Raw genomic sequence first — 17,442 nt, 5'->3', positions numbered from 1 at the left:
AAAAGTAAAAAAAAAAAAAAAAAAGTGACAAAAAAATGATATTTTTGAAAATTTTTTACGAAGAACTATTTTCGGCCCAAAGCCCATTTTTTGACCAATCCCACCCGAAATCTGACCAAACCCGAAATCACCCCAAAACCTAAAAATTTCGAACTAGTTTCGGTACCACTTTCTTCCATCCAAAACCCGTAAAACCCAAACCCAATATATCTGAAACTCGATCTGTGTACACTCCTAGTTGCCATGGATCATAAATGAGTCCCCAAATTAGAAATTTACCTGTAAAATTACTGAAAAGTGGCAACATAACATTGTCATTTATTTTTCATAAAAATATTTCCAGAAAGAAAAAATAAAGAATATAATATTTTAGAATTTTTGGCAACAAAATAGATTGTCAGTGGAGATGCCCTCTTTAGCGATGATGTCTAAAAAAAGTAGCATATAAAGATGAAATTAATTCAATATCGAATTTTATATATTTTAATTTAATAAATATTATTAACTATCATTTGATTAATCATAAAATATAACTCCAGGGTAGAGTTTACTCACCTATCACCTATATATATTCCACGTGTCTATATATCGGTTAATATATATTAACTTCACGTATAAAGTTGAAAGAATATACCTGAGAACAAAGAAAGAATGTCCCACGAAAACAAACATGTGGTCCCAACAAAAGAGAAAATAGTAAAAAAGAAAAATCTTGAAATCAAGATACATTTTTTTTCATAAAAATAAAAAATAAAAACCTCCGGTTGGGGTTTTCTAGTTACTTTTTTATTTTAACCCACGTAGCCTTCGAGTTCACAAACAAGCTGACACGTCCACCCCCACTTGTCAAGCCCAACTTCCCCCACCATGCCCTAATAAACAAAAAAGTTACCATACTTTATTAACCGCTCATCATAATTATATATATAATTTCCCATATATTCGAAAGATTAAGGTTAGACAAGACTATTATGGCTCCGAAGAGATCATCATCGAAGAACAAGAAGAGGAAGACCGTGTCTGTTAAGAAGGTGGTACGAGAAACTATCGAAGTTGCTCTAGTTGTCGACACCAACAATGACAGCAGCCACAGCCATGAATCTTTTAACAACACCAGTACTACTACTACTGCTACTACAACTACCACTAGTACTGTCGTTCCTATAGTCCATCACAAACCCCGAAAAGCTGCTACCAAGCAAGTTGTCGTAGACGGCGGCGTTTTGGAGAAGAAGAAGAAGAAGGAGGGGGAGGAGGGAAACGGCGGCGTTTTGGAGAAGAAGAGAGGTGGACCAAAGAGGAGGAAGACGGTGTTTGATCAGGCGCAGGGAGGTGGGAGAGGGAAGGAGGAGTACAAGAGGTACGTGTTTAGGGTTCTGAAGCAGGTGCATCCGGGGATGGGGATATCGGCCAAGGCCATGACGGTGGTCAACACCATGATGAACGACATGTTCGAGAGGCTGGCCGAAGAGTCGGCCAAGCTGGTGAAGTACACTGGAAAGGTGACACTGTCGTCGAGGGAGGTTCAGGCGGCGGTCAGGCTGGTTTTGCCGGGAGAACTCGGCCGCCACGCCATGGCCGAGGGCGCTAAGGCCGTTGCCTCGTACATGTCTAGTTAATTAGTTCACAAATTAATGTTTGTTTGTTTTTATATATGTATGTTTGTATTTTGGAAACTTAATTAATTAATGTTAATTATTATATTCTCCATCAGAAATGATCATTTTGCAACTTTTGTTGGAAATATAGTTAGTTTTCAAAACATGATGAATTTAGTTAGTTTTGCAATTTTTCATATTTATATACAAAAATAATGATAAATAAGTTGGGAGTTATTTTATATGATAAACATAGCTTCAGAGCAATATTATCTCTATTCAAGTCGCGATTCTTATCGAACACTTGGCTTCACATTTTAATTGTCGTTTTCCGAGCACATAGACGCCATTTGTCGTTTGTCATATTCACTGTCGTTTTTTTAAAATGATGTCGTTTTTAGATGTTTGCTTTGCTCTTCTTGATATTTCTACAGATATTATTATTATATAAAAACATTGTTGTTGACTGAACAGTTCACTCTCTACCAACAAACATTTTACTCGAGATGACATAGAATACTATAGAATTTATATTATTTTTTTTAAGTTGAGAGAGAGAAGTGGATAAACACTGACGAGTGACGAACTCACTTGAGCAAATTTCAATCAATTTCTCTTTTGAAAAAGAAAAAAAAAAGTTGACATTTTTGCAAAGTTCAAAAACCTCTCGATGTTTAAAACGAAAAGCACTACTAATCGGAAGCTATACATAGTGAACGAAGATGCCCCTCTCATCACCACATCACCTCCACCGCCGCCGCCGCCTCATTTGCTGGCCATGAATTCATCCATGGTGCTCGTCATCCTCGTCCTCTCCACAGCTCTCCTCTCCGTCATCTTCTTCTGCTTCTACCTCTGCCGACCCAGCCCCGTCCCCACCGCCACCCGAAACGCCTCTCCCACGGCGGCCACTTCTCGCAAGGGACTGGACCCCGCATCCGTGCCTGTGAGCTCCTACGGCGGCGTCGCGGTGGCGTATCGGAATGTGGAGTGCGCGATATGCCTGGGTGAGTTTGGGGAAAACGACGACGTTAAAGTGATGCCGTTTTGTAGGCACGTGTTCCACCCTGGTTGTATTGACACGTGGCTGTCTTCGCACGTGACTTGCCCTGTTTGCCGGTCAAGTCGAGTTTTGGAAGGAGCCGGAGAAGAGCGGAGGTAAAAATGTTTATTTGCAATAATAAATAATATTATCCTTTTTGGTACGACGACGTTTCACTCTTTTTTAAGTTTAGATATGTTTGTCTGTGTATATGTTTTTAACTGGAAAGGAAAATCATTATGCCAGCCACGTGTACATATAATTGTGACAAGGATTGCCCACCTACCAAGTGGTTACATTAATATATATTTTATTTATTTTAAGTAATGATGATCATAATTTTTAATCAACTGGTTAATGATATTTTGTAATGAATATCTTCTTTTTTTTATTTTTTTATTTTAATGTCTGTCTTCAGCCTCCTCACACACCCCAAAAAAGAATGAATAGATTCTTTTAATTTTTAAAGAAGATGAATAATATAATGTTTTTTGTCTGAGCTTGTGAATTTTAAAATAAATAAAATATTGAAGTACCTCAATTTTACTAATATTAAGTTCATTAATATACCTTCATGAACAAAATTATTGCTGTGGTTACATTTCTCAATTTTGGATTATCTCATAAATAAATCCAATGGAAGAATTAACGAGCAACAATCCAGCTTTGGAAGCCGATATACATACAAATATGGGTTTTTTTTTCCACTCAATATTCTTATTGGGGTCAAAAAATGAATAGAAAAAAAAAGAAGACACTGTTGTTGAAATCATACACTCTTTATATATATTTAATAGATATCATCAGAAATCATATCAAGAAGAAACCAATCGCAAAACTATGTGAAGTGTAGAAAGAAAGCTATGTTGTTGTTAATCAGTCTTACCTTTTCATTTCTTTCGTATACTATTATATTCAATTTATAGTATGGAATAAGCACGAATCACCTCGACTACGGGTGCTCGGCACATTGGACACTTCCCCCTACTCTCAACCAGCTCGTTAGCACATTTCGAACATGTACACATGTGCCCACATCTGCAATAACAAAAACATACACACAATTAAGACACCTTAGATATGATTATCAAAAAAAAAAGTATGAGATCTCTACCAACCTGTACAATAAAGAGTCAATATTGGTATTAGAACATATACAGCACATTCCTTTTCTAACATGATCCCACTTGGTATCATCCTCGGCCAAACCACCCTCACCCTCACCCAACTCTGCTGGAGCAGCTGCAAACGATTTATATGATTATGGTCCTTTCCAAATTAATTATAAGCAAAACTCGATCTAAATTTGTTGGTGTAGTACCTTGTGAACCAGCTGGCCTATTCAGGGCAGCAGAGACTTCTTGCCTTATTGAGCGCTGCAACTCAAGTTGCATGTCCATGCAAGTTTCCATCATTCTTTGCAAGTTGTTCATCCTCTGTTGTAGTCTAGCCATGTCAATCCTCATGTCATTGATGATTTCCCACTCCTGTATAGCAAAAAAAGATTAGCAACATAAACATCATATGTAAAAGAACCAAAATCCAAGAAGTGTCGAAGAGACATACACATACAATTCCAAATCGTTGATGCATGTCATGCTGTGTCCACGAATCACGGTGTGGCCTCTGGTCCCACATTGGGGGAGGAGGAGGAATTGGGTGTGAGGGTGGAGCAACAGGAGGTGGTCTAACAACAGCATCCTCCTGAACCTCACTCTGATTTGGAATTGCTTGATCGAGATCCTGTTCGACAGATGCAGGTGATGGTGATGAACCATCCAGCTCCCAGTCTACAGCGGCATGGCTTTGCCTTTCCACATATGATTGTATCAACTGGTCAAGACTCTCGCGAAAGCCACTGTGAAGTAGATTAGATACTCTTCTCCTGAAAATGAAGAAAAAGAATCCACAAAAATAAATAAATAAATCACACATCTACAAAGATTAATGCACAAGACCTGGCCAAATTTTTTCCATACCTGCTTAGTAGTTCCCTGAGTTCCATGCTATAAACATTATCATCATCGGGGAAATAATACGTATCAACCTGCCTGGATGGAACAGCTTCATTATCAGAAGGCCCTTCAAGCCAACTTTGCACAGCTTCTTGGAAATCACCTTCCTCATGCCACTCCTCTTCAGGAACCTCTTCCAAGTGACTATTTTCTAAATCTTCATTTCCCTGGGACCATCCAAATTCGGCAGCTTGTGACTGATTTCCCATATTTTCACCTGGACTGTCTGTCCATTCACTATATTCAGCAACGTCTTGAACCCAGTCTCCCTCCTCAATTGCTGAAGATTGATCCTGCCACTGCTGTACCTCAGAAGCAGACTCTTGCGTGATCATATGAGCAACTGTGTTACCTTCTAAATTATCTGCAGGACCGGATAGATGAGGGTAGTCATTTGACTCCCTTCTTGGCTCGGATTCATCATTGGCTGCATAACTGGCTTCCAGAATATTCCTACGTTCTTCAACACCAACATGCAATGTATGATGGGCCCACTCACCAGTAGTATTTTCCTGTGAGTCAACATCCGTGTTTAGTTCAGTGTCATCTCTCCTGTCAACAAATTCAGAATTGGTTGACCATTGCCACTGTCTTACCACATTATCTGGCACTTGTTCGTGCCATCCTTCTATAATATGAGCATTTGATTCCCGTGAGTCTATATCTTCAACAACATTGCCTCCAAACTCACTCTGACCATCCAATATTCCATGACTGTCATGTTCTTGATCTTCACTCGCTTCATAATTAAGTTCTGATTGTTCGCAAATATCATCTCTGACTTCATATAAGTTATTTTCTTGAGGTTCTCCATTTCGATTTGAAATATTATCCTCGTTAGATGTATCAGAAAGACTGCTGCTTGCTTGAGCACAAACAGAATTATCCAGTCTGGAGAACCCTTCCCTAATTGAAAGAAAAAGATCCAAAATGTTTGAGCAAAAACCATTCATATCTTAAACTGTATATTTATTCAAGAAAAAAGAAGAAAAATAAAGTTATTTAGCTCTGAATTAGAAAATACCTCAGACCAGAGACTGTATGCCTTTGCCTCAATAAGCCTAATTCACTTTCAGCCACAGAAGAGGGCCTCTCATTCTCAACCATACTTCCATTACGCAAGAACCAACCTCTTAGTAATGACTGAGAAAATAAAAATGTAGAATTAAATCATTAGCAACACTGGAAAAGTTTTAACAACACCTCAAAGTAAATCTTGAATTCAAGATTTAAGCACAGCTCAACCCCACAATTATCATATCAGCAAAAAAAAAATGATATATATAACAGTACCACAATTTAAGGGTGTCAATTTTATTGACTAATTGTAACTGAGTTGAACTCAAGCGTGTTTTTTAAGGGGGCCACGAACTATCAAAAAATAATTTGCCCTCATTATTAGATCTTCTTGCTGAATCCCACAATCTTTGGGAGACAAAAAGGTACAGCAAATTTTAAGTAGTCCCATAAGAAATGGAACCACAGAACACTGTGGACTTGCCAACTAAACCTACCCCGCGTGGGTTACAGCTTCCTTTTTTCTTTTTTTCTTTTTTGAGGGGAAATTACTTCATCAATCTAGGCATCTAGCATTTTTATTTTACATCTGGTACTTCCTAAAAATGTTCTAATCTGTAGTTTTACAGGCATGAGTTAACTTGTTAATTTGGTATTTACCCAAAATCCACAGCTAAATTTCTCTCTCCCAAATTTTTGGGGCTCAACAACTTCAAATCTTGGAATGATCACACCCTAATATGTCTATCAATGCAAAAACATAAACAATTTCACCAAAATATTATACATATATATAATATTAGACAACAGTTACAATATTAGATATAATGATGATCTACTTGTTCTTATAGAAATGAACTTCTAGCAACAGACCTGAATGCGGTTGCGGTGAGGAAAATTTGTTACAGCTCTGTGCTCCAATAACACTTGAAGCTCCATTTTCCTCTCCCTCTCAGCCTTCTTTAGCATATCAAGAAGAGCCTGCCTACCACACAATTTACGATTTCCCCTCCGAACTTGTTGATGCCGGCCATCATTCTGGTTAACAACCAACCCATCACGGACTTGTTCAATTTGAGTACCAACTTCAGCAGGCTGATTTTCTCTGCTGCCAGCACAAGTACCTCTCAACTGACTGTTCGTTTGTACCCACTCCCTTATTACTCTCACCCTCTCCTGTTCATTTTCACCAAGCCACTCTGCCCTCGGACTGTTACTGGTGTGAGAAACATTTGATACACATTCCCCGGCACCGCTATTCATCCATCCTCGGAAAACTTGTCTCACCCTCACCCTCTCAACCTCTCCAAAATCAGAAGAATGCTCACTGTTATAATTACTCAAAACCTCATGATCATTCTCACCCAAACTGGCAACCTCCAAGTCACCAATACGTTCGCTTCCATGGCTTTCGGAACTGTCAGTCCTCGAAAGATCCGCAATAAATCCATCACCCCTTTGTTGGAACAACCTTTCCCTGAACCTCTCCTGGGCTCGACTCACCACATGCTCATCCTCAAGCTCTCTCCACATTTGAAGAATTGAGGATGCCCGGGTGCTTACCCTCCCCTCTTCCTCGCTTATTTGACTAGGTGCTTGAGTCTGAGAGTCCCTAAGGAAAGAAGAATCAAGCACAGAAACATTGTGCAGACCAGCAATTGCCATATTCTAATCCCAAACTTATAAATTAAGCCTTTTAACCCATGAGTATAAAATGCATAAAAAGGCGCATTTATCTACTGGAATAACAGTTTGATGATTCCTTATCAAAAAATCAGACCATCAATTATATGTAATCAACATTAGCCTTGCTCATAACCATCATCTCTATCACCATAATCACCGTCAGAATCAATCACAGCATAACCATACAGACACAAAGAAATGAAACCGTCACTCCATTCAGCATTAAATAACAAAACACCAAAAAGTGACCACTCACAAATTGATTACATGAACAGCTTTCTGCATTAAAAAACACAAAACAAAAACAAAAATGGTCATTCACTCAATTTTTTCCTCCATTTCCAATTAACATGTCCATAAATTTTTTAATATAAATATAAATAGTATATAAATATCCCAATACCTGACAAAAGCTTAAAATTCGAATTTGTCAATACCCTAGATCAGTTTTGACTCCTCAACCACTCTGTCTGGTTCCCTAAAAGCATACCAAACAACAAGAAGAAGAAATCAATACCAGACTTCCAGCACATGAAATCTCAAAAGCAAAAAGCTCTAACAAACAGAGCCAAACGCATGATTTTGAAATAGTCAACAGCATCAGCATTTCCAAATCAAACAACATCCGAAACAAGATGTTCACAAATTCATTCTCCGCCATTTTCCAAAGACTTTTTCCCGGAAACCAAACACTAAATCCGCATTGTGACCAAAATCACTCTTACAAAAATAAATATCAACAAAAATCCAGAAAAAAAAAAAAAAAGAGCAAAGACAGAGACAAAATTCAGAGAAAACGTAAAACAAGATCATTAAATATGAGAATTGAAACTCACCAGATTTGAAAGTAAAGGAAACGAAACCCTAGGTAGCTCTGAAGAAAGTAACAGAAAGAGAGAGAGACTTATTAGAGAGAGAAAGAATAGAATTGAATTGTGTTGTGTTGTGTTGTGTTGTGTTGAAGTTTCAGAGAGAAGAGAGAGAAAGAGAGAGAGGGAAGAGCCAGAGATTTACGAAATAATAATAAGCGATCAAACGTCACCGTTTTCGAGCCCATAAAATTTCCGTAATTCTAACGTCAGAGAAAAAATTTGGCCCGGGACCCACCGCAAATTGACACGTGTCTAATGTCTTTTTTTCTTTTGCCTTTTTGGTAAATTTCACGAAACCTCTCCCGCTCTCTTCTTCAATAATAATTTTGATAAACCATAATATTATTATTATTATTATTATCCACGTGGAGAATGCGGACAAAAACTCCAAAACGCCCAAACGGCGCCGTTTCAATGGCTTTTGTGTTTGGTTGTGGGGTTATGTGGGCTACGGCGCCGTTTTGGGTTTGTAAGTTTATGTTTGTTTGTAAATGGCGGAGGGAATCGCGGTAAAATCACATGTACAGAATTTTCAATCGGTCAAAAATACAATAATTATGAAATGTGTCAATGGTTTAATATTACAATTGACTTTACTTTATTTATTTATTTTGTTAAATTAATTTGTGATATTCTAGAATACAATGTATGCAATGAGTATATTTGGTACAAAGTCACAATTTGAGGGAATTAGATGGTAACTCATATAAGTTAAAAATAATTGGCCAGCTATGTATGATGTATATATAATTTAATTTATAATATAATTATGAAAAATTAGTGTAATTACTTGAATTATAAGCACATAAGAAATTGACCCTTAAAGAAAAATAGAACATGTATATTTATAAATATAATTAATATGATGTTACTACTAACAACTATTCTGTCACAACAATATTAGACATTTAAAATTCAAGAGGTCGGTATTGATCTTGGTGGGACTTTGGTTCAATTAATTTAATTTAATTGAATTATATAATAATTTATCTTATAAGCAAAAATATTTATAAAATTTTATGGTCATTGGTACTTATAAAAAGTCCCCTAATTTATGTTTAAAAAAAACTTTATTTGAAATGAGTGGTTTTGAAGTCAGAAAATATTAATTGAAATTAAATACTAGTAATGTGGGGGATGAAACTAAAACTAAAATTAAAATTAAAATTAAAATTAAATTAAAATTAGGTTTGATAGATATTCAATGTAGAAAGGTGGCATGCATCTCAAAAAGGGTTGCATATGTATATTTTAACTAATAATAAAAATAATAATAAAGCCAACTTTTGGTTTGGTTAAATTTAGCTTTAATGAAATCTAAGAATGGATTGGAAAATAGATTAATTGAATATAAATATATAAGTAATAATAAGAGATTAAGTGAGTTGTATATGTGAAAGAAGTGATTACAAAGTATGTCATTATATAATTAGTCAATTAATAAGCTTTTTTGGAAAGTGATTATGATATATTATTTGCATATTATAACAAAAAGATGAACTTGTAATAATTAGTATATTAATCTAATCGATTGAACTTTGTTTACTTACTTTTCTATTATACCTAAAGATTAGATTGGGTTTGGGATGTCCCCTTAATACTAAAGCAACTAGACAACATTGTTTTTCTCAAAAAAAATAAATTAAAAATAAATTCTTCCTTTTCAACCACCACAATCTATCCATCTATTTATCTATATTCTAAATAAATTAATTTTAACAGTACTTATATATTCATATATAAATATTATATATTATAAATTTTAGAGGTGTCATAGACAATACTATTACCTATGTTTGCCTAAAGTTACACAATTATGGTCACAAGATGAATAGTGAGGACTATTAAGCTTTTGGTACTTTTTGTGTTTTGTTTTATTTAATGTACTCAAAATTCATCCATGAATCACACTTGAATAGGACCTTAAGTTGTGTAAAATGCATTTTTAGAATTGGAACCACATTGTGAATAGAATATATATGGTATTCTCGAGCTCTTTGAATTACTTCATTTTCATTATAGGGTTCGGGTTCGCACTGGATTATACAAAGTTTTCGTATGTACGCTTATGTTATCTTTTGTTTATTTTGTATTTGCCAGGTTCTTTTTTCAATTAGGAAATAAACTGTAATTATATGCAACCTAATTAATGCAATACAAACAAATTAAGTGCTTAGCTTAAGTGAATTTTTCTAATGTGTGTATGATTTGAAGAAAATATATAAATTAGTTTATCTCTAGTATAAGTGTCAATTAATGTAAATGTTAAACTTTGAAAGAAAATATGACTACATAGTATATTTGATATATAAATTAAATTTAGCAGAATTTTTGTAGCTAGATATAGAATTTCCAACTTATTAATTCCATCTTTTGAAATTAATTAAGTCCTCAATTTCAAATTTTTTATTTTTCCATGATGAATATACATATTTTTTATTAATTATAATGTAATGCCCTGGATAACCAAGACCGTTACACTCTGTGTTAATAAAGGTGCAAGACTTGCTAATCAAGTCATTTAGTTGAAAATGTGTCACTAAAACCATTATTGAACTAGGGTTAAAATATTTTTGGTCATAAAAGCGTTTGATACACAGGATCCCAAAACACAAGGTAAAATAACAGCTTACAAAATTTTCAAAGGTTATAAACAACCACAAGCCACTCTAATGGCAAAATAGACATTTTAGGGTCTCCTGTCCCTGTATCAACCCTCGACCGTGGCGGCCGAGCAGCCGACTATGTACATTCCATCCCTAGAGCTCTCCAAATTAGGGTTGGTCCAATTTACCCTTGCCTTTACATGCACCACGTAACACCCGTGAGCCAAGACCCAGCAAGAAAACCATATACAGAGCATAACCAATAACAATAATCAAATAATTCATAAATCACTAATCAAATACTCAGCAGACCACATTGTTCACATAATCAGTGATATCAGTCAACGAACTAATAATCAATCATCCATATAATAAACATAATATAATCATCAGATTAACAATAGTAAACATATCATACAATATCCAGGGTCGACACCCTTAGGCCGCACCCTCTGTTTATCCCACTGACTCTGGCTCACTTAGGCCGAGCTCAGTGATTATATAATTAACCTCAGCTACCAGTGGCCGAGCCGCGTCCTGTGCGCAAATATTAATTTTGGCACTCTTAGTTCGTTTATCTCGTGCTCACATGGCATAATACCATCATACAATATTGCATACAAGTATAGGGAACACTTAGTCCCAACATAGCCACATAACCGGGTGCAGTTTTCTTACCTTTGATTCCAAGCGGAAAAGGTGAACTGCATCCGAGCATGATCCCTAACCTCGTGCCTCAGTGACAAACCTAGTCACAAGAGTCATTGATATCTATCAACTTCCGATAAAAAATAAAATACTTTGGGAGCAAAACTAGCCTCTGGGACCTTAATTTCTACTAAACTGAGCAGTAGAAATTGTTCTGAGCCCCTAGGTTCGAACCCTAGAGCCCTAACAACACTAAGAAAACTTCTAAGCTCAAAACCCCCAGGCGGGTCGCGACTTGGCTCAGCAAGTCGGGACTTGCCCCAAGTCAGAGAGCAAGCTCTCACGCCAAAGGGGAGGCGGGTCACAACTTGGCCAAGCAAGTCGCAGCGCCCCCCCAAGTCAAAGAGCTCCCACGGCTAGAAGGGCCACACACACTGCGTCGCCCCCAGGCTGGGTCGTGGCGCGCCTGTGAACCCAGAGAAAACCTGGGTTTTCTCCTCCTTCTCCCAGCCAAGAACACCTAAGTTCTACCCAGAATTTTCCCTATCTATTCAGCACTAAACCAACTACTAACTCAACATCTTAATCCATATACTTTAAACATAAATCTCCTAAACAATTATACCAAAAGCAATACTCCAATTCAGTAGAATTCACCACTCAACACTCAGCCAATTTAATACCCAAAACTCAGTCCAAACCACATATTCAAATATCCAAATTTCCTCAACATAAACCTAGTCAAATTCAGAGATGAAAGCCCAGAATTTTACCTCAAATTTAGCTAACCTTTCCTCTGAATTTCCAGCTCCAACCCAGCTAAATTCCTTTCCAATTCCTTATGTTTTCTTCAAAGATTTTCCCAGCTCAAGCCTAGTTTATGCACCCCTTGACCCTAAGCTTCCATAGCCAACTTGAGAGAAGGGGAGAGCATAAATCGTGAGGGAGAGAGAGAGAGAGCTTTTTTTGTGTTTTTCTTTCTTCAGTGATTCCACAATACTCTGCTTTATTCTAACAAAATCTGGTTATATCCTTAGTTCTAGGAAATGACCATTTAGCCCTCCAAACAAAATTGACCTTTAACTTAATCTAGGGGTAGAATGGTCATTTATTCCCAATTCCCACTAACTCCTCAAATGTTCCTAATATTTACCATTTAAATCACATCATCCAATTATTTTCCCCAATGTCTAATAACCCTTGATATAATTTATAAGTTCCCAAAAATACCTCAGGCTCTCTCGAGCCGGGTATAAATCCCCTCCGTAACTATTTCGCCAAACCACTCACTAGGACCGTCTCGAGCCATATGCTGCAAATATATTTACATAATAATGTGGTCTCAACAATTTATCACATATAATCACATTTATGCCCTTAACGAGCCAAAATTACAAATATGCTCCTATAAGCTAAACATGACCTACATGCATATTAATACTCATAACACATGCATTTCACATATCTACATAATCATATAAGCATGCTTATCACATAATCATGCATTAAATCATTTTAAATCACACATAAACCAATTATGCCCTCCCGACACACTAATCAATGCCCTTAAGCCTTATTAGTGATTTTGGGTCGTTACATATAATGGAGTATGAATATGGTGACTTTCTATAAGATCTTTTAGTTTTATTTTGAAATAATATTTACTATTTGGATCATGAACGGTATGTTATATGGCTTGATCAATTTTAAATTAGAATTGTATTTTATTTAAAATATAAATTATTATTTTTTAAATTAACTAAAAAAGAATCCCGTAGGGATTCCCAGTCCCCAACCGTGATTCTTAGCGTCCTTCATGCAGGAGTATGCATGAACTGGGGCGAAATGGGATTTATTCCCTATCTTGTTGAGAACTAACATAAAATTTAAACAAATTATATGGAAATAACTTAGTTTTAATGAAATATATAAGTTTTATTGATCAATTTTTATGAATATTTATTAAAAATTTGAAAGTGTAGCATTTGTTAATGTGTTTAATAATACACTTTATTTAATATTATTTTTTGCACAATTTTTATCATATAATAAATTTTGTACAACAACATGGCATTGGAGATTTTTTTTTTTTTTTTTTGTAAACCCAAGCATTACATTGGAAATGTGTTTATCTAATATTGCTTCTCTAGTTTCCATTAGACTATTTATTTGAATTGTATTTAATTTTTATTATATTATTATAGATCTAATCCCATCTATATAAAGGCTCTAGGTCAACTATATATTCTATATATGCCTACTATACTATTTTTTTTTATAAACAAAAATGCAATTAAAAAAAATATTTTTCAATAAGATGATAAAAGAAGAGATTCTATTAAATAATAGAAAACATGTATAATAATTAAATAAGTTCACGTTACATTCCACTCCTAACTAAATCATCTTGTAAACCTTTAATTTCATATCACTTAATACATGGTTATACCCACGACCTTAATTAATTACAAAATTATTTATACACGAAACTACATGAATTGATCAAACACTCAATCATAGATTACATCATATTAAGTATGGTTTTGCCATCTAATTTTTTATTTTGTCTTCAAATAGTCTTTAAATGTCAAAATGTTTTTATTTTAACCTTTGACTTTTAATTGATTATGTGGTTGTCGGTTGGATTAGTACATAGTTAATTATGGCTTGAAAAGGATTATTAAGAACAAATAAATATAGGAAAAAGTAATTAAGGACAAGAGTATTCTATACTTTTTATATATACTAGTTAGAAGCAACGTACAATGCACGCTTGCGTAGTTTTAAAATTGTAAATATTGTCTATAATTTTAATAAAAATTGGTTCACTGTTTTAAATATATATGTATATATACTAGGTACAAGCAACGTGCATTATGCACGTTTGCTTAGTTTTATTTATAGAATTTATTAATTATTTTTATTAAATTTATATTAATGTCATATAAATTTTGAAATAAATATCATATTTTAAATAAATAATTTATTTATTTTTGTTTAAGTTTATGTTTATTCTAGTTTTTGAATTTGAGAGTGACAATAAGAGATTATATATTATATATTTAATGTAATATTAAATATTATACATAGATTTTAAATTTAAGTTTCTTGCTAGTTTAAAAAAAAAACAATTTGTTGCTAATTTACAGTAGATTATATTATATGTTTAATATGATATTATTATAATAAGTGAGTTTAAGTTTAATTAAATTTTATTTAAGTTATAAAACGTATGATTTTATTATTTTTAAATAATTATCATTCTAAAATATCTCAAAAATATCATATTTTAATTTGTTTAATTATTTATTATTTTAAAATAATTAACATTGTAAAATATATGAAAAATATCCTATTTTAATTTGTTTAATTATTTATTATTTTAAATAATTATCATTGTAAAATAACTCAAAAATATCCTATTTCAATTTTTTTTAATTATTTATTTCATTTTATTGTATTTTAAGTGTTTACAAACTACCGTTAAATATAAGAATATTCTGTTAAAGTTAACAATAAAAAAATAAAAAACCGTTAAAACCAAGAATTTCCGTTATCTACACACTTATTATATAAAAGAGATAATAGAATTAATTATAGTTTTATAGTATATATAAATATTTACATCAATAATCTCTACATATATCACATCTAAACACAGCGTATAGATATATATTTACATGGTTACATGACATATATATAAAATACAATAATACTTAAAAAGAAATTAATAATAAAAATAAAATAAGAATAGAAAAAATCATAGTGTAAATAGTAATATAGATATATAAATTATTTTTAGTTTCTAATGTATCTCACAATGTTATTTGATGAAAAAAAAATTAGCTTCATTCACTTGATAAAAAACAAACTATCACACAAATTTATAAGATAAAAAAATGATATGTATATCTTTATTATTTTTAAATAAATACGATTTAATTATTTAAATTATCATAAAATGTATTATTTTAGATTAATTTTTTTGTTTATGTTAATATTGTTATAGTTTTTGAATTTGACAGTGACAACAAAATATTATATATTATATATTTAATATAATATTAAGTTTAATTAAATTTAATTTAAGTTATAAAATATATTGTTTTATTATTTTTAAATAATTATCATTGTAAAATATCTCAAAAATATTTTATTTTAATTTGTTAAATTATTCATTTATTTAAGTTTAAGTCATGTTTACAATCTACCATTAAATATAAGAATATTCTGTTAAATATAAAAATATTTTGTTATAGTTAACAAAAAAATAAATAAAAACTTTTAAAATCAAAAATTTATGTTATCTACACACTTTTTATATAAAAGATATATATATATATATATATAAAGATTTGCTTGCTTGAAAATATGTTTTTACTAATTTCGAGTAGATGATTGTAAAAATGATTAGAATTGCAAATTACATGAGCTTTTTGAAAAACGAAAAATTTATAAATTTAAATTCATTTTTATTATTATTGGAGGTAAATGAAATATTATTAAATATGATTTTAGGGTTTATACCTTTTTGGACCCTGTGTTTTATCTCATTACATGTTTGGACCCTGTGTTTTGAAAAATTATTTTTTGGACCCTATGTTTTATAAAATAATTAAAATAGAACCCTAAACTCAATTTTGATAAAGAAAAAATTAAATATAACAACACAGTTTTTAATCAGAATGATTTTATTTTTGTTCTGAATTATTAGTTTGGTAAATTATGTGTGATTTTAGTTGAAAAAATATTGACCAAAATCAGATTTAGGGTTCTATTTTAATAATTTTACAAAACACAGGGTCCAAAAAGTAATTTGTCAAAACATAGAGTCCAAACAGGTAATGAGAAAAAATAAAAAGTCAAAAAAAGTGTAAACCCATAATTTTATTCATGTAATTTTGTGGAAATTACTCCACATCAAATATGGTAAAAAAAAAGTATAAAATAAAGGTGGTAAAACTTGATGTTTTATAACCATTAATGTCACACACTCAAAAAAAAAAAAAAATACAAACAATTTATATTTATGGTTTTTAATAATATTATAAATGATCTACAAATTTTTTTATTTTATTTAAAAAAACAAATCAATATATATATTGACATAATAAATTTTCATTAATTTTGTATAACCATGTTTTAAGGAAAAACAAAATCAAGAATAAGAACCAAATCCATTATTATTACAGCAAACGCTAGAAGTGGGAATGAAACAAATTTTCTATTTACAATTGACTGAAAAATAAAAGTTTAAACAGAAAATATTCCAAAATTAAAAAAAAAATAGATATATATATATATTTACATATGAGTATTGCTTAAAAATACAAAAGTTTTTTTTTTTTTTTTTTTTTTTTGCTAATGGTGACAATACAAAAGTTGGTAAAACAGTTATAAGTTTTGGTGGCTATAAAAAGAGACACATAACAACCAAAATGGATACTTAAAATTTCAACTTAATTTGCTTATTAATTGAGTTAAAATTAATTAATATATAAATATATATATATACTAACTATAAACAATAATATGCCAAAATTATGTCATTAACACCAAATAGAGGAGTTGACTCAATGACTCAGATTGGTTTGCCAAAAAAGTCGATCGGTGTCACTCTTATATATTAATTAATAATTAATAATAAGAGAGATCTAATATTAATTGTTATAATATATATAAATAATAAATTATAAAACAAGCCAACCATATCTTAAAATAATAATAATAAAAATATTAATTCTAAAGGGACTACTCTGTGAATGGGGTCCGCCATTGTTGGAGGTTGAAGATCACATGCATGCTGGCTGGATTGGATTATATGTCATTTCAAGTACTTATAAAATTTCAATCAAACAAACAAGAACAATAACAACAAGAAGAAAAAGAAGATTGATTTATATATATATATACATATATATATTCATATATATTTAGAATGAAAAAACAAACCCTCAC

The 17,442-nt window shown here is 32.3% G+C and overlaps 3 protein-coding genes across 8 annotated transcripts; 2 read left to right on the top strand and 1 right to left on the bottom strand.

Annotated features, from left to right (window-relative positions):
* The first annotated feature begins 560 nt into the window (after window positions 1–560).
* On the top strand, window positions 561–1,619 carry LOC133815771 (uncharacterized). The gene has a single exon (XM_062248574.1). The coding sequence runs from the start codon at window positions 972–974 to the stop codon at window positions 1,617–1,619; it is 648 nt and encodes a 215-aa protein (XP_062104558.1). The 5' UTR covers window positions 561–971.
* Window positions 1,620–2,083: 464 nt separating this feature from the next.
* Window positions 2,084–2,967, top strand: LOC133816876 (RING-H2 finger protein ATL57). The gene has a single exon (XM_062249197.1). It carries the CDS (start codon window positions 2,269–2,271, stop codon window positions 2,758–2,760), a length of 492 nt encoding a protein of 163 aa, XP_062105181.1. The 5' UTR covers window positions 2,084–2,268; the 3' UTR covers window positions 2,761–2,967.
* Window positions 2,968–3,173: 206 nt separating this feature from the next.
* LOC133816875 (uncharacterized) lies at window positions 3,174–8,352 on the bottom strand. 6 transcript variants are annotated; one of them, XM_062249193.1, is made up of 10 exons: window positions 8,195–8,352; window positions 7,762–7,836; window positions 6,546–7,637; window positions 5,680–5,798; window positions 5,252–5,561; window positions 4,620–5,167; window positions 4,207–4,525; window positions 3,962–4,127; window positions 3,759–3,882; window positions 3,174–3,678 (listed from the first exon to the last, which is right to left on the bottom strand). In XM_062249193.1, exons 3-10 carry the CDS (start codon window positions 7,335–7,337, stop codon window positions 3,561–3,563), a joined length of 2,496 nt encoding a protein of 831 aa, XP_062105177.1. In that variant the 5' UTR covers window positions 7,338–7,637; window positions 7,762–7,836; window positions 8,195–8,352; the 3' UTR covers window positions 3,174–3,560. The 6 variants fall into 6 exon arrangements, with proteins under 6 accessions (XP_062105177.1, XP_062105175.1, XP_062105176.1 ...); XM_062249191.1 differs by having other exon boundaries at window positions 4,620–5,561; XM_062249192.1 differs by having other exon boundaries at window positions 4,213–4,525; window positions 4,620–5,561.
* Between the last annotated feature and the right edge of the window lie 9,090 nt (window positions 8,353–17,442).

Source organism: Humulus lupulus, chromosome 2 (assembly GCF_963169125.1).
Source record: "Humulus lupulus chromosome 2, drHumLupu1.1, whole genome shotgun sequence".
Lineage (NCBI taxonomy): Eukaryota > Viridiplantae > Streptophyta > Magnoliopsida > Rosales > Cannabaceae > Humulus > Humulus lupulus.
This window is presented reverse-complemented; position numbering and strand designations above follow the sequence as displayed.